At 28.1% G+C, this 17,459-nt stretch overlaps 2 protein-coding genes across 2 annotated transcripts in view; both read right to left on the reverse strand.

The window, feature by feature from the left end:
* Nucleotides 1-17,459, reverse strand: part of LOC113383492 (ALX homeobox protein 1-like) — a 36,827-nt gene that overhangs the window by 16,854 nt on the left and 2,514 nt on the right. The window contains exon 3 of the mRNA XM_026621754.1: nt 11,823-12,121. Coding sequence (XP_026477539.1) covers nt 11,823-12,047 — 225 coding nt within the window. The 5' untranslated portion in view covers nt 12,048-12,121. The remainder of the gene's footprint in view (nt 1-11,822; nt 12,122-17,459) is intronic.
* On the reverse strand, nt 14,244-15,497 carry LOC113383493 (homeobox protein 9-like). The gene has a single exon (XM_026621756.1). It carries the CDS (start codon nt 15,495-15,497, stop codon nt 14,244-14,246), a length of 1,254 nt encoding a protein of 417 aa, XP_026477541.1.

Consider the following 17,459-nt stretch of genomic DNA (forward strand, 5'->3'; position numbering starts at 1 on the left):
TATTTAATTTTGTAATCTTAGCAAGTTAGCAGCATTGCGTTTCAAAATGCATATACTGATCGTACATTAAATTATTAGAACATCTTTAGTCCTGTGTCAAAAATTTCAAATAATAACTTCAATCCTATCAAAACAACTCCTCTCCCAACCACCTAGTATATAACTTTCCTTTATCTCCGTCCTTCATAAACCAGACAGTCAATTGATTTCAAATGACAGATTTTATCAGAAATTTCCTGGCTTCCCCTTTGTACCGGAACAATGGTACAAGTGGAATGTAATGAGTGCTTGCAAGTACAAAGGACCCCAAGCGACATATGCGCATCGGCTGTGTTTAAGGTTTAAGGTTTTAGGTTTTAGGTTTTAGATTTTAGGTTTAGGGCACACTAAAGAGACCGGCCAGGGTGCTGACATATGGGGATTACGGGAATTAGACGGTGGCCCAGGGTGAGACCAATCATTTGACACTAATATTCATTGTTGAGGGCGTACTGGAGTTAACACGTACATGGATATATACATAATACATATATACATGCATATATATATAGTATAAACACATAATTAATTATTAATTTATAATGAGAATTTTCTTGCTTTAGTATCTTGTTATTTCTAATATTAATATAAGTCATCACCTACATAGCAATTTTTAACTTCCCGTAGGGCAAGTTATAGTAATCGCAAAAAAATCGAAAATAATTTTTTTTATATATCTTTACGTTTCAGAGGTTTCTGAATATTTTGGCATACTTCAGAAAAATGGATGTGCTTGTGTGTGTATGTGTGTGTGTGTGTGCGTGTATGTATGTGTGTGCGGATACAAATTTTCAGACAGAATTTCACTTACAGCTAGTTCCATATATGTTTCCAATGCGTACTTCGAAAGGAATAAGAAGATTCAATTTTATTATTTTTTATTTACTCCCTTAGTTTTTATAAAACCATTTCGTTATTTCTGAATTGATTATTTCCATTTTATTAATTTAAATTATTCTAGATTGCATTATATTATATTATATTTATATTATTCTTTATACAGGGTGTCCCAGAACTCAACGTCAAGCCGAAAGAGGGAGTTCTGAAGCCGAAAAAAATTATTTAATTAGAAACATAATTATTTAAGTAGAAAATTATGAGCTTTTAAGTGCAGCCCAAAGCTTTGGTTAAACTGTAACTATTTTTCAGTTATTTTCGTTATTTTTCATTATTTTTTTCATGAATGGTAACCGTGAATAATATTTTAGGATTAAAAATATTGTCATATTTGACCCATGTTTTAAATAATTTGAGACTTCTTGTCAAACTGTTAATGTAAAATGTTGAAATTGTTTGACTTTGAGAGAGCCTTTTTCACAAAAAGCTCATAATTTGCAAGTTACGTGAGATAATTTTTGATTAACTTTTTTATGATAGTTATACGATCAATACTATTACCCAGTTTCTGGTTCTGGGACACCATGTATAAACGATTATCATAATATCATAATGCAAATTATGCAGTCTGTAGACCTGGTTTATGAGACATGACATCCTATTCTAAAAAAGTACAGCTAAATTTAATTTTCAATTATATATATACAGAAATTAATTATTAAGTTAACTCAAAGTTTTCCTCCACCACACCTCCAGGGGCGGTTGTGACACGCATAAAAATAGGTTAAAAACAATAGGTATAAACCCAAAACGGTTTGTGACGACTTTTATTGTCGTAATTTTTTAATGAAAATTGTAATAAATTTCAAATTAAAATGATTTGTTCAGTTTTATTGATTTTATCTATTTTATAACTGAAAATTGTTGATTTAATTTAAGGAATTTTAAGGTTTAAAATATACAAAGAAACTATATATATTAAACACAATTAAAAATTGACTTGTAATCTAGGTAAAGGCAATATAAAAAAATTGGATTTTTTATTAAAATAACAGGACGAATAAGATAAAAATACTTGACCTTTCAAAAAATAAGGTAAATCACGGATCAAGTACATCTACAAAAATTTCAAGCAACTCAAAATTGGAGTTGTAAGCAACCTCAAACATGGAGAGTAAATGTAGAGCAAATGCACTGACTTCTTGAACTTACTAAATGTCCCTTCAAGGCTGACAATTGTAAATTTCCCAAATTTATTAAATGTTCTTAACTGGACAGTTGTGAATAAAATAGAGAATAAAAAAAATACTTCTTGAACTTGAACCAATGATCATTAAGGAAGTAATAGCCTTTGTTGCAGGGTTTTTTAGCATGTCTACATTTTCATTTTTATCTAAAGAACTAATATTTAACTTATGTAAAATAAACTGAATTGCTGTATTATTCGCCAACTCCAAAATTCGAATATATGATCAATCTTTAAAATCTAATTTAAATCCAAAGCACTGCTCATTTTAACAAACTCTTCAGAATCTCTGGATACCACAAAGTCGTGTGGTATCTTTAGAATAACAAAAAGGTATACGAGGAGTTTTTATTCTATCAGCTAATTCCAAAATATCTAGATCCTCGTATCTATGGTTTTAATAATTACCCAGCTTTGTATGAGTTTCATAGATAGAATCGTTTGATATCAAAAATGTAAAATTGAAATGGGATTGATATCAGCGGGAGTCGCATGAGTTTCGATTCAATTACGCGTCACATCAGCGATTGCACATGTCGGGGCACATCTGTCAAACTAGAATGGAATGGTGGAATTCCTTTTTCAAAAAATGTATGTTGAAAGATTCAGATTTTGAAAATGTACCAGGATAAAGAAATGGAAATGTTAATTAAATCATATGAAGAGATAATATTAACACCATGCGCGTATTTATGATGCGCAAAGCCAGACAACCACGTGGTAGCTAGAAATAAGGAAATTGGATTTTTATTTTTAATATATTTTTTGGCAAAATTTTGGGCACGGACAGGCTTTATCATTATAAGCTTATCTCTTTAAAACTGTAAACTTATAGCCTATATATAAATTTCAAATTCATATGCCTCTTGGTTTACAGTAGAACATTTTTTTCAGAAGGCATATTGATCGTCTTTTTAGTCGAGTCTTTTGGAAAAAGGCTAATTTGTGAATGAAAAATATGAAAACTTTTAATCACTCATAAATAGAACAGAGAAAGACAACTATGATTGTTTTAATATTATTATGAATTCAGAAGCTTACTTTTGTATGACATTATAGAGAGGTCAATATACTATTCTTATTGTTAGTAGAAAAGCAAGGAGCTTTTCTTTTTAGTTAGGTAGTTTTTTTTAAGTTATAATTTCTTGAGATCAACTGATTATATTTCTACGAAATAAAGATGGATAGATGCTGTAACTATTCCTCTACCAAATCAAGTAAAAATAGTTTTACAAGAGTTGTTCATTATTTCACATTATTTCAAAATTATTTATTTTCTAGAAAAAGTGTAGTGTTAAAACTTTCCCCGTGATTGGGGCTAGTTGTAACATCTACTGAGCCGATAAAGAAACGTCACAATAATACATCTGATATTTTATTATTTTTGAAAAAATATGGCTTGTTTCTAAATAACTATTTTGATAAATAAACAAATTATAGCAAAATAAGAACTCATAATTAATACAAATTAAATATATATGATATCTCCTGTAACACAATTTACATTTGCCCACATCTTACAAACTATAAATTTTACCCGATCTTCTTCACTTGAATCTATTTATTACAACTAGTCCCAAGGTTTTGTTTCAACTAACCCCAGGTGTGATTTTTTATATGTATGCATGTATGTGACTATATTTATATATATATATATATATATATATGTTATGTACAAATGTATATATGATTAGCTTAGGGGCATTATGCACCCCATTGGTAGATAAAAGGGATTATTATTCATCACAGTGTGATAATACTCGAAAATGTGACAAATGCTCTTTTAATAGAGTACTATCGAAATGTAGGTCCAGCTTGTATAGGGACTTACATTTGGAACACAACCAATACGGAATTTTTTTTTTTGCAAAAATCATGTTTAAGATTAAGCTGTAGCAATTTTTATAGGTATGTGATTGATATGGTATTTTTCCATTTCTAACAAAAATACTAATCATTTTAAATTTTTAAAAATGCTCACAAAGACAACTCATAAACTTATCATTTTTGCAGATCTATCTGAAATTGCCAATAAAATTGTATCAATATTATCAGGTAGATTGTAATAAAAATTCTTGAACATTGATTTATATTAAAAAAATCGAATATTTAGAAAATTTTAAAAATACAAGTAACGTTTCCTGAAATAACTGAAAATATTAGAATACAAATAATATGACAAGTTTTATTTCTAATGCTGTGGTGGTAATCACGAAGTCCCAAGTTCAAATACAGAATTCGGACTACCTAATATCAAGCAGTAGTGATACCCATTTGCACTTAAAAATGTAGATAAAAATATATATCCAAATAAACAAAATGAGCATTTAAGAAACGCTTCGAATGAACTCAATGTAAAAAAAGTTTCAGTAGGAGAACCAAGATCAATTTCTCTATTCTATAGTATGGTAGATGTAACTAAATATGCTACAATGTTAGGTGTAACTAGTGGTGTATGGCATCGTGCCTTAAGACAAATTGCTGGAGCTTTCCGTACCCTAAGATTTTTTAATATTCGAGAAATATTAAATGTTTTTAAATAGATTATTATAAATATTTGAATTAGAATTAAAATCTCAATTATTTGTGGATATTCAAAATTTTTTTTTGAAAATTAAAAAAAAATTCTTTACCCAAAAGCAATCGTTTTGTCAACATAAAGCAGAAAGTTTTTTAAATCATACAAATCGGATGCTTAGTTTTCTTGAAGACTACCATTTTTTGCACATTTAGCTCTGCATTTCCTAAACCGCTAGACCTGCCTTTGCCAAGATCTAATCACGACTTCTCCCCATCATTACGAATCGGATGTTTTTAAGATCAATCAAATCGTTTATTCTGTTCTCTTAAAAACTGACATTTTTATACATTTTTTATATTTAGCTCTGTATCTTCGAAATGGCTAGACCTGCCTTTGCCAAAAACTAATAAGCACATCTCCCTATCAATAGGAATCGATTGCTTTTTGAATTTTTCAAATCAGTTCATCCATATGCTCAAAATCATCGAAAAATTGTCTCCACACATACACACACAACCATTTTTTCTGAGGTATGCTAAAATGTTCAGAAACCTCTGAAACGTGAAAATATGCAAAAAATTACATTTTTGATTTTTGGCTCATTACTATAACTTACCCTACAGGAAGTTAATAAATAGCATTTCTACAAGATTTGAATAAAAATTATTATTAATAGGAAAACTGGGATTCGGGTGCCTTTTCTTTTGATAGGCAATGATATTACAAATTTTGAAGCAGAGTACCTAGGAAGTCATATCATAAATTTAGCAGATGAAGGATTAGTAGAGCCATTTTGGAGGATGTATCAACAACATAATAGTCCACAAGGTTGAGGTCTACTGGAACAGGTATGGACATAATTATCAATTTCAAGTAAACGTATAAACGTAAATAGCTTTTCCCACCATATTGTGTTTAATTAAAAATACATAATCGATATTAAAAAAAAAATTAATAAAAATATATCAAACATAGACAGGACAGTCATTTGATAACAAGAGTCACGTAGTACTTCTACAAGTATCATCATAGCAGAGCTCTTAGGACTTGTAAGTTCTAACCGCTGTTAATTACAATTAAAAAACAGAAGATCCATTTTTAATTAAAAAAAGTTAAATAATTCCAAATACAGTTGTGTAATGTATATTTACAACATATAAAAATTTTCATGTATATTTTTTATCAAGCTGATGATTTGCGATTAAAAGCCCAACACATGTTGTGGATCAGAACAAAAAGTAATACCAGGGCAGAACAAATAGACATGAGGTGTTAGCCCAGAGGGCCCTCATGAAAGGCAACTTGATATTTTCAATTTTTCATAGAGGGTCGTTCGGTGTACGCGCTAAAAGCACTTGATATACCGTAATACACGGTGCTGCACACAGATTATCCCCCGTTGAAGGGGTACAACACCCGTTGATGGAAGAGCTGGTGAATTATTTAAAATATACCCCTGAGACAAATTTGTGGAAAATAAGTGAACGGTATAAAACGCTCATGAATATTCAGCTTTTGCGACAAGAGACGGAAGATTGGAAATCAAGTAGATATTTTTTTAAATTTTTATACCTAGGAATATAGTTGAAGATATGCTATAAATTATTCATTTATTCAAAATACGTATTTACTGTACATTCTTAAAGGTTCAAATTGTTGGGTATAAATTTTACCCGTATGATATATCTGAAGATTAATTAACTTAAATCTTTTTACTGTTGCCCAATTACATTATTCAATTACTTTTTGTTAGTGTTGTTTTTATAGAAATCGACAAAAATAGCATGAATATCACAGTTAATTGTCGTCTTTATTAACTTCCCGTAGGGTAGGTTATAATCGCAATCGCAATCGCAAAAAATCGAAAATGAAAATTTTTATATATCTTTACGTTTCAGAGGTTTCTGAATATTTTGGCATTCCTTAGAAAAAATGGATGTATGTGTGTGTATGTGTGTGTGTGTGTGCGTGTGTGTATGTGTGTTCGGATACAAATTTTCATCGACGCTTTCGAGAACATGGATGAAGCGATTTGAATTATTAAAAAAACATTCGATTAGTATTGATAAGGAGACGTGCTAATTAGTTTTTGGCGAAGGCAGGTCTATCCGTTCCAAAAATATGGGACAAAAAGTGCTAAAAACGGTATCTCAGTTTTTAAGAGAACGGAGCGTCCGATTTGAATAATTCAAAAAACATTTTACTTGTATAAGGTTGTCAAATATCTCCCTTCCGCCTTTTTGTATTATAAACCAAGAGCAAAAAAGCGGAAGGGAGATATTTGACAACCTAATATTAACAAGAAGAAGAACTGATCAATATTTCATGAAGGCAGGTCTAGCGGTTTCGGAGTCTAGCAAAAAAAGTAAAAAAAGCCATTTGGCGGTCAAAAATGATCATTAGACATATGCATATCAAATTATCAGATATTTTATAGAGATTTTAACAATAAGTATAAATTTTGTTTACATTCCTATGGGTTCCGTACCAATGCTTATCCGTTAGACGGCGATGCGGCGCTTACGCGCTTCGATATTTCGTCTCTATGCAGTTAAAGCAGTACGATTGCTTTGAAAAAAAGTTCAGAATTTCCAAAATATTTCAAAATAAATTGTTCCTTAAAGTCTTTTTTTTCAAAAAAAGTAAATTTTTGTCACAAATTTATAGTTTCTCAAAAATCTATTTTTTTCAGAGTAATTTTTTTTCAAAAATGTTAATATTTAAAAAAAAAAATTTTTTTGGTACGGGAAGTTCCAGCAATTTGCCTTAAAGCACAATGCCATGCGCCCCACTAGTTTTCTTGATTTTAAAGCAAAGTTTTTGATAACAATAAACATTTGTTTTTAAATAATATGCAGATAGTCGTGCAAGAACCAACTAGTACGATAAACTTATTCATTCTTACAACTTTGTAATTATAATACAAAACACAAAAAGTAGGTATATTTGTCATCAAAATTTATAGACTTAACCAAGCATTATAAATCTGGCAGAATGTGTTTTCATATAAATTACCAAAATAAAAACCTCTTTGATTTCTTTAGGTAACATGTTAAGCCACCTACTCTTTAGTCTTTTAGCTTTCAACGGACTCGGTTTTGTAAAAAACGTTTTGATCATGTGTTTTTGCAAGCGCATGTCGTTGATAAAAAATTCTTTTTAACTTCAAATAAAGGTAAAAAAATAGATGAACACGGAGGTGCTTTTAAAAGCATACGTTTATAAACTTGTTGAGATGAAGCGGTATCAAAACGATATAGAGAAATTGAAATGTAAATGTTTTTTTGATGTTGACAATTTAATATACGCACAATATAGATTCGTATATACTAAAAAAAAGTATTTTATTCATTTGTTACTATAAAAATTTGCTTTTATATAATAATGTGATATGTGAACTGTTTTTCGAAAATTCTACACGAATTTTGGTTATAGATGTGATATGGAACAATATGAGACTTCAACATTTTGATATTTATTTCTACCAGAATGTCAATGATGACTGTTACTAGCATATCACAATATGCAGGGAAAAACGAATTTGCTATTCTAATAAAGCAAAATTTTTTATCGGCACTGAATTTCATCTGGTATATTCATTTCTAAGTGATATTTCTCAGTATCGTCCTTATTTTATTAGTTGAAAGATATATGTTACCTATAGTTATTTATAAATAACATTTTCTTGTGCAAAACTGAGTGAGATTCAGTGATTTTCTACTATAGATTAAAATATAGTTTCTTAGACGTTGAAATCTGGCAGGGTAATATCAGGAGTGTTAGTTAAGGTCCAGATTAAGGTGGTCCTTAATATGGACATTTTCGAATTTCCTTGCTCTTCGTATGGAAATAGTATGGAAAAAATTTTGAAAATTAAAAAAAAATGTTTTAGGTATAACTTAGCGACAAATGAATAAGTTTTATTCATTCATTTGTTCGCAAAATTACATCTAAACCACATTTTTTTAATTTTCAAAATTTTTTCCATGCTATTTCCATACGAAGTTTGATTGAATTGCGCACTTTCTAAAAGTTAATATTAAGAGCTAAAACTTTCAGAGAATTGTTTTTCATCAATTTGGAACTATTTTAGCCCTTGGGAGCAAGGAAACTCGAAAATGTCCATATTAAGGACCACCTTAATATATATATATATATATATATATATATATATATATGTATATATATATATATATGATTGCTCCTATCAAAATGGTCCTTATTATTATTAAAAAAGTAATTGTGGATGTACATACATACATATCTATAAATTTATGGGCCGAGCAAAATTGCCAAGTAGTATGTAAATTTGAATTAACTTTTTCAATTGGAAAATACTCGCTAAATTAAATTTTGCCGGACAACATTTTTGTATAAAATTCCAATTCATCATGAACTCATATCTATAATAAAGTCACAAACCATTTTTGATATTGAGAATGTCCGCAAAAGTTTAAATTTCTTTATTTTATAATCATGTTAGTAACTGTATGAAATTTTATAAAAATAGGCTCTATTTGAATTTTTTGGGTTTTGTTTTGACTGCAAACTGCTGAAAACTAACAAAAACCCATAAAAAATTAGGCTATTCTCAAAACAATTATATACTAAATAAAAACTGTTTATAAAGATGACAAATTTTACACCTATTTTACAATGATGTTTCAAAAATCATTAACATCAGTGATGTTTCAGTAATTTACCATTAAACCATATTGACTTGTACAAACATTTTCAGACATACATACGGCATTGTGAATGGATATCCAAGCAATTCATTTCCCAAATTTATTTTTGATTAATATATTCAGATATATCAAAAAAATTCCATAAATATTTGATCAAATCTAATTTATTCTTTTTAAGCTGACTTGAGTACCTACTACAATTCATCGAATGTGTGAATCCAGCCTAATTACAAGTTGCTTTCATACGTTTCTCGCCCTCTTCTCATATATACGTATTTAATGATAGGTCGCGGAAAACAACCCTCGGCGCGAGGGGATTTTCAGAGTAAATAAAAATATTCGCCCAACCTCGATATTTGTTCAAAGGCTTGACTTTTGTTAAGCCACGCTTTATTTTGAGTTGGCACGTGGTTGCAATCAAAATAAATACGAAAAGTGTGCGATTGTATTCACATTTCCGAATGTTTCTTTTGTCCACCAAATTAGGCAGGTTGACAAACATGTACTTGGTAAAATGGGATTCAGTATTTTTTTTTATTAACTTCCCGAAGTAAAGTTTAGAAAATCTGATTTGCTAATTTTATGCTTTTTAGACTGAATCTTTTGACACCAGAATTTGATATCGTATGTGTATGTGAATACACATAAAATTTTATTAAGTAGAAAGAAGTATGTAAAATATTTCTATTTATTATATGATAACCTACATGTATTTATTTACAGATGCAAATGCCTTGTTCATTCTTTTACCCTATATTCGTGGACTGTCTTATATCTACTATGATCTAACCGTGACCACTGGACTGTCACGGCCCTACGATCACTCGTTTTTCTACGAGTGTCGTCGTGTTTTTACAAGCACTATAGTATTATTCAAAATAAATGAGCTAATAAACCACAGAAACAGTAAAAAGTCTGTAATATATTTTTAGTTGGAAAACCCGATATAGTACTGGTTAAGATTTGCAATTGGATAAAATGTAAAATATAAGGTTTAATTTAGCTAATAAATGTATAGAGCTTAATCTGCATATATGATTATAAATGAAAAATAAAATAAATAATATGTAAGCATAATCAGTACACGTAAATAAATACATATATAGTGATCTTATGTGATCACTATACATATATAGTGAGTGTCTTATGTGAATGAAATGTGTGATTAAATAATGCCTTATTTATATTATAATTTGGCAACTTCTTGACTTAAATTATAATCAAAATTATAAGATATTATTATTAAGGTCATAATGTATATGGTCCATGTAACATAAAAGCAGCTTAAAGTAGTACTGTGATCTACTGTGGTAGAAATAAAAATATATCCAAAAACGTACTTGTTTATATTACAAACAACCATTTTTTTTTAAATTTATTTATGATATATTATTAGATTTGCCTCAGAAATTAGGTAAGTTGACAAACATTGTGATAAAATTTCTAATCAACAAAATGGTTTAAAGCACAACTCTATGCTAATATTTTATTTGAATACTTATTAAGCATGATAAACATCGTTTGACCCTATTTATACCCATATTAGAAAAAGGTCTTGCAATTAATATTAACTACCTAAAAGGGTTGAGAGTTCGTAATACCAAAAGGCTTATAAAAATATCATATTTGGAAAAAACATCATTTATAGTCTATATTATTAGAAAATTTTAAATTGTACGTTTTGGAGTTTCATAATAACTCACTTTGTTGTTGAAAGACAGTTATACATTTTTAAAGGTATAATAAATAAATCATGAATTTTAGAAGCTCAAAGACCCCTTGAAAAGAGTCTTCAAACTGATTGTATATAAATGAAATTTTTAACTTAAATTTTGCAATGACTTGCCTACTATTTAAGGAAAATTATCACATTTATCGAAACCTTCAAGGTAAAGTTAAATGGTATAGTATAATAATTCAGAAATCTTAAGTTACAAAGTAAATTATTAAAAATAAATTCTATTTTTAACTTCCTGTAGGCTAGTTAATTTCATATATTTAAATAGTTAACTGTTGCACCCTTCTTGGGTATAATGACAGAATATGTTGGTGATATATTAGATGGAAAAGATGGTTTTATTTTATAAAATTGCTTCCATGGACTCTAGTCTTACTTTATTCTATTGGTATGATAGCACAGCAATCTTATCCGAAAGTAATCTGAAGAATTCTTAATTTTAATATTAATTGTTCGCAAATGTTTGATATTTATTACCTGATCAACTTGTGTATGAATTCCTCACCTATCGAGTTTCTGAATAATGCCATTGGCTTAACTTCTTTAAGATTAAATTGAATTTACATAGAAGATTTTCACGAGTATATATAGGCGAAAGTGTTTAGAATTCTTGAATGACAACGATCGATTATTTCTTACTATAATCTAGTTAATGTTGAAGCCTACGTTTATGTTGATATAATACAGACATTGTATTTTAATTAAGACTGAAGTCAGTCTTGATTTTTTGAAACTTATTAAACTATCACTTACCATCACTGTGTTGTCCATACATCCCACCAACTCCAAAATCTTGGCTGGACGCCTTGGTGTCTCCATTATTTGTAGTACTACTCGTCTGGTTATCGCCTCCGTCCTGGACCTGCACCGAGGAACTGTTGTTCGTGTTCGAGGCTGACGTTGAGTTGTTGTTGTTGGTGCCTCCGGCAGTAGATGAATTGTTGCTGGAACTTGTGGCGTTGGTCGAATTTGTTGCATTTATGTTTGGTGTTGTCGAATGGTTTACAGGTGATGATTTATTGGACAGGGGTGTGGTTGCACTTGATTCTTGCCTGAAAAATTAATAATTAATTGAAGATTTTGTAGTTCTTTTTTGCTTTTTTGTACATTAGAATGCCAAGTACATGAATATAATTATATTATCTAGAGAGAAATCAAAGAAAGATAGAAATGAAAATCATAGTTTTCCACAGTATGCTAGTAGTCTAGATATATTTTTATAAATAATAATGCATGTAATTTTATTAATAAAGAAACTAACTGATATGATTATCGAACTTGATATTTAATATTTTATTACTTATATATGCGGTGTTATAAATATTTATTGGTTGAAATGAAAAATGTATTTTTTGTAATTTGAAGTAAGTTTTTTTTAAGATTAGTTGATTCATCAAAAAGGATGTCTAACAAATCATTTAGTATTAATTGATTGTTTTTTGAATATTAATTGATCAATTAAAAAGGATATCTTACCACTAACAAATCCTTCATATTTGTAAATTCATATAATATTTAAATCTAATAAAAGATTAGGTCAAATAATCTGATGTTTATTTATAAAAACTACTAATTTATAAAGATAATAAAAGAATACATAAAATAAATAAAATAATATTAATAAATCTACACGAGTACTGTAAAAACATTGGCAGGTTATAACTGATTGATTCATTTTATATGATAAATACTTATATATGATATATTATGAATTTCTCGCATTAATTCAATATTAATTGGTGTATAGAATCAAATCATGATTTGTATATTTCAAAATTTTCATAGCTATGAGAGTCATTGCTTTTATTTAAGATGTTTGATTGTGTTTTTTAATTGTACAATTTTCAGGAATTGTATAAAAAGCTTGAAAATATTTAAATATTTGTTTATTTTATAAATTTTTAAACCGAACTAATGTGTAACATTAACAAACTAATTCCAAAATTAACAAATGTTAAAAATGATATTGATCATTTTACTATATTAGATTTTAAATATAGTTTTGACAACATATTTTAAGTATTTGATTGACTGAATTTATGAATTAATGTATACAAAAATTTAAATTTATTAAAGTATAAATTATTTATTACTTGTCTTAACAAATAAAAATTATATACATATAGAATATTTTATTTAAAACATCCAACAACTCAGGATTCAAAATTAGTACAATCGACATGGTAGAAGCTTGAAACAATATTTGATATAAGTGGCTATGATCTGCTTGTAAAAAATAAATAAAAAAAATAATTTTCCAATATTTTCAAAACAAAAATTGAAGAATTTGCGAATTTTAATTGTGTCTATCAGAAATTAAATTGTAAAGATATGAACTTGCAACTTGCTAAATATAAAATAGTAAAACTGACTTCAACAAATAAATATAACTTACTATATATACTACAAATTTGATATTTAAAAATTAACAATACAAGTAACATAAATTTTGATAGAAGGAAAATATTTAAAAAAAATAATAAGTACAATTTTTATATAAATAAATGTATGTTGATAATTTTGCCGACGTTTATATAATTTGAAGTATTTTGCAGCAAAATCGTCGAATTGAAAGGTTAATATAAAAAAATCTTTACTATATTAAACGTTTCAACACTGAATGTGTGTCATCATTCAGCAATCAAACCAGAAAATCACAAAAACTAAAAATTTATTAGAAACACTAAAATTGTACGAAAGAACATCATAACTAATAAATAATAATTAATAAAAAAAACTTATTATTAAAATCTCTATAGAAATATCTGATAATCAGATGCGCATATGTCTAATGATCATTTTTTACCCCAAAATAGTATTTCTTTTTACTTTTTTTACTTGATCTTCGAAACTGCTAAACCTGCCTTTCATTTTCCAAAAAATTAAATAAACCCATAATGTCCCAATTTGAGACTAAAAATAAGGTATATGAAGATTACTTTTATATGTAGATGTAGTAAACAAATTTGAGTGTTTTTGTCAGTGAGTAGTAATATATAAAGTTTTAATAATATATATATATATATATATATACATATATATGTATATATATAATATATACATATATATAATATCTTAAGTTATTTTTATCTATTGGTTACAGATATCAATGATTGAAAAAAAAAATTTACAGTTTCAAGTAATTTCATTTCACTGGATATAACTCCAATTTCCTTACCTCGTGTCCTGCAATACTGGCATGAACTTCATTTCCGTCTGATGATGGTGGTGGTGATGATGGTGTAAATTCGAGTGTAAGTTTTGTAAGTTTCCATGAAAATTCGTGTGCAAATTTTGCAAATTTCCATGAAAATTCGTGTGCAGGTGCTCGTCCAATAAACCTGACATTGATCCTAATAAACTGAGATTCCTCGTCGTGTTCAGCTCATCCATTTTCTCCTGATAGTAGTTATTCATGTTGTGATAATTAAAATTTGTGGAATACTGGTTCAAGTTGAAGTTTAAGTTATGTTGGCTTTGAGGAGGCGTTGGAATCCCCGCAGCCGACGTGTTTAAGTTGTAATTGTTTTGCTGCTGAGAGAAATTTAGTTGTCTAGAAAATATTGCGGGAAAAATATTGAATTGTTTTGCAAAATTTCCGTCTTGTTCCTTTAAATTATTCTCCTCGTCTTCTTCCTCTGATTGTTGTTGAGAATCTATGTTCTGCAGCTTGATGGACGTCAATTCTTGTTGTTGTTCTATAGTTAAATTTAATTGATCACAAATGTTTATATCGGTTTTCGGTTCGGTTAGAACCGACGACGATTTTCGGTTCAGGTTGAAGTCGTAACTCGGTTCTTGTAGAACCGAATTCGGTCTTGGAAGATCGGATTCTGATAAATTGGTAGACCGGTTTGGATTTAAAGTTTGTTGCAAATTTCTGTCATCAGCATCGAATATTGGTTCGTTGATTGTATCAGATTTCAAATTCAAATTAAGTCCATACGAATTTTTGGTATTTTGTAATAGTTTTATGTTATCAAAAATTACATCATTCGTTTTGGATTGGTCAATGTAGCTAGTATAAGGTTTATGAAGGTTATTTTTGAGGTTCAAACCGAATAACACTTCATTATTCTGAACTGTTTTACGATTTTCCAACTCACAAGTCGATTCTCCTTCCACAACTTTTCGAATGTCACCAAAACCACAATACGGTTCTTCCAAATTTGGTTTCAATTCTAAAAACTTAGCCACCGAGTCTTTTTGCGAACAAGAATAATTTTCAAACATGAAACTGTCACTTTTGTTACAAACTTCTAATTTTTTATCAGACTTATTCCTAACATGATTGCTCATAGACAAATTTTCTGGGTTTTTGTTGATGTCGTTGGGACTAAACTGTTCACTTTTGTAATTATTTTCATATCCATAATCATTTGTGGAAGGATTTGTGCATTGTTTATCAGGGGCTTCGATGTTTGTCATAAAATTTAAACTTGGATTTCTTAATAAATTTTCGAAAGGAACCAATTGGTCGACCCGTCGCGAGTCGACCGAGTTTTCTGAAGATCTTAAATCCAATGCGAATAAAAATATTTATTACACAAATTAGGGAAATTGTTTTGTGTAATATATTTTGTAAAGGATCGTGAGCAGATATTAGATTTTTATGAACGGAATTTATGTCTTGTCCTTGAGCACATAATTAAATATTTGATTTAGGCTTTTCTAATGCTCTGTAAAATAGGTTATGGATAATTAAGGAATATTTCTTATAAAATTAACAGTTTCAAATTTTGTATGAAAATAAAGAATAGAAAATATATGAATATCCTATACAAAGAAAATTGAAAAGACTTGGATAACTATAACAATCACATTTTAGCATTAGCATTTAGCATTTTAGCACAATGATGTATGTGTTTTTTGTTGGTATATTATAAACTTATCACCGTTAATTAAATTTTAGATGGGATTTAATCTTTACTAATCTGTTTGAAATTTCACACCGAACTGCTAAATATAGCGCCACAAAATTCCTTTCTATAAGGTTTTTGCAAGTTGAAGTTGACTCGTTTTTCGCCTAATTAATTTAATAAGTATTTATTTTATTAATCGTCAAATCACTTTTGTTTTATGTAACTTATCCTTGCACAACCTAAAAAACTGCACAGTTCATCAATACACATTTAATAATTATATTTACACTACACAAATAGCACTAAAGTTTTATTTTTGAATGTTACTGCTGCCACCAAGAACAATCTTTTACAATCCAGGGTTATTTTTGGGGGTCAAAATTGTTTTATTGTTAAATATTAATAAGATCCACTTAGAGTTTGTTTAAATAAATGTAAATTAAATTTATTTTTTGTACAATATTATACATAATATTATTTTGTGTGTATATGTGTGTTATATCGTTGACTAGATATGACTAAATGTCTAACTCTATTAAACCGCATAGAATTCAGTCAACGTATACTTGTATATATGTATATATACATTTATATACTAGTATATATATATATATATATATATATATATCCACGTGCCATGTATGTATGTGTCCGTGTGCATAGGGATGCGAATCTTTAGGGGGATGAAATACATACCACGCCCATAACAGCTTTGCATTGTGTGCGTGGATGAACAAGGCTGTATATAAGTGAAAAATGCAATATATATATATATATATATATATATATATATACAAATATGAATTTAATACTTAGATATTCGCAAAACCATTTTATGATAAACAAAAACTTTCTTTTAATTCATCTTCTCAAGTCAACTTGTCATTTTCATATGCTAAACTAGTCAAGTTTTAAAATTAGCAATTTGGAAGATTTTTTAAGTTTTAATTATTTATCAATAATGAGTTGTAAACACAGACAAGTACCTACTTAAAATAATTACACCTGTAACTAAAATATTTAATTATACAATACTTTACATTGCCTTGGAATGAGAGTTCAACAAAATTTTTGCCAATTTTGTATATTGAATTTTATTAAAAAAAAACTAAAGTATACTAAAGTAGACCATTACTTCTATCGATACACAAAATACCTAATGAATTAAACAAAAAATATATAAATAATAGACATAATTAGTAATAGAGAATAATGAATAAAAAATATAAAAGATTTAAAATAAATATATTGCATTTATTATTTGCATAAAATTGTTTCATAAATGAAATTTTATAAATAAAGGGTCAATAATTATTTTATAATATTTTTATTTATTTATGTATTCATTTATTTATTTATTCATTTATTTATTTTTTTATTCATTCATTTATTTATTTATTCATTCATTTATTTATTTATTTATTTATTTATTTATTTATTTAATTATTCATTTATTTAATTATTCATTTATTTAATTATTCATTCATTTAATTATTCATTTATTTATTTATTTATTTTACAAACCGTC

Source organism: Ctenocephalides felis, unplaced genomic scaffold (assembly GCF_003426905.1).
Source record: "Ctenocephalides felis isolate EL2017-DRISC unplaced genomic scaffold, ASM342690v1 CF-g0.4_SCAFFOLD_03570, whole genome shotgun sequence".
Lineage (NCBI taxonomy): Eukaryota > Metazoa > Arthropoda > Insecta > Siphonaptera > Pulicidae > Ctenocephalides > Ctenocephalides felis.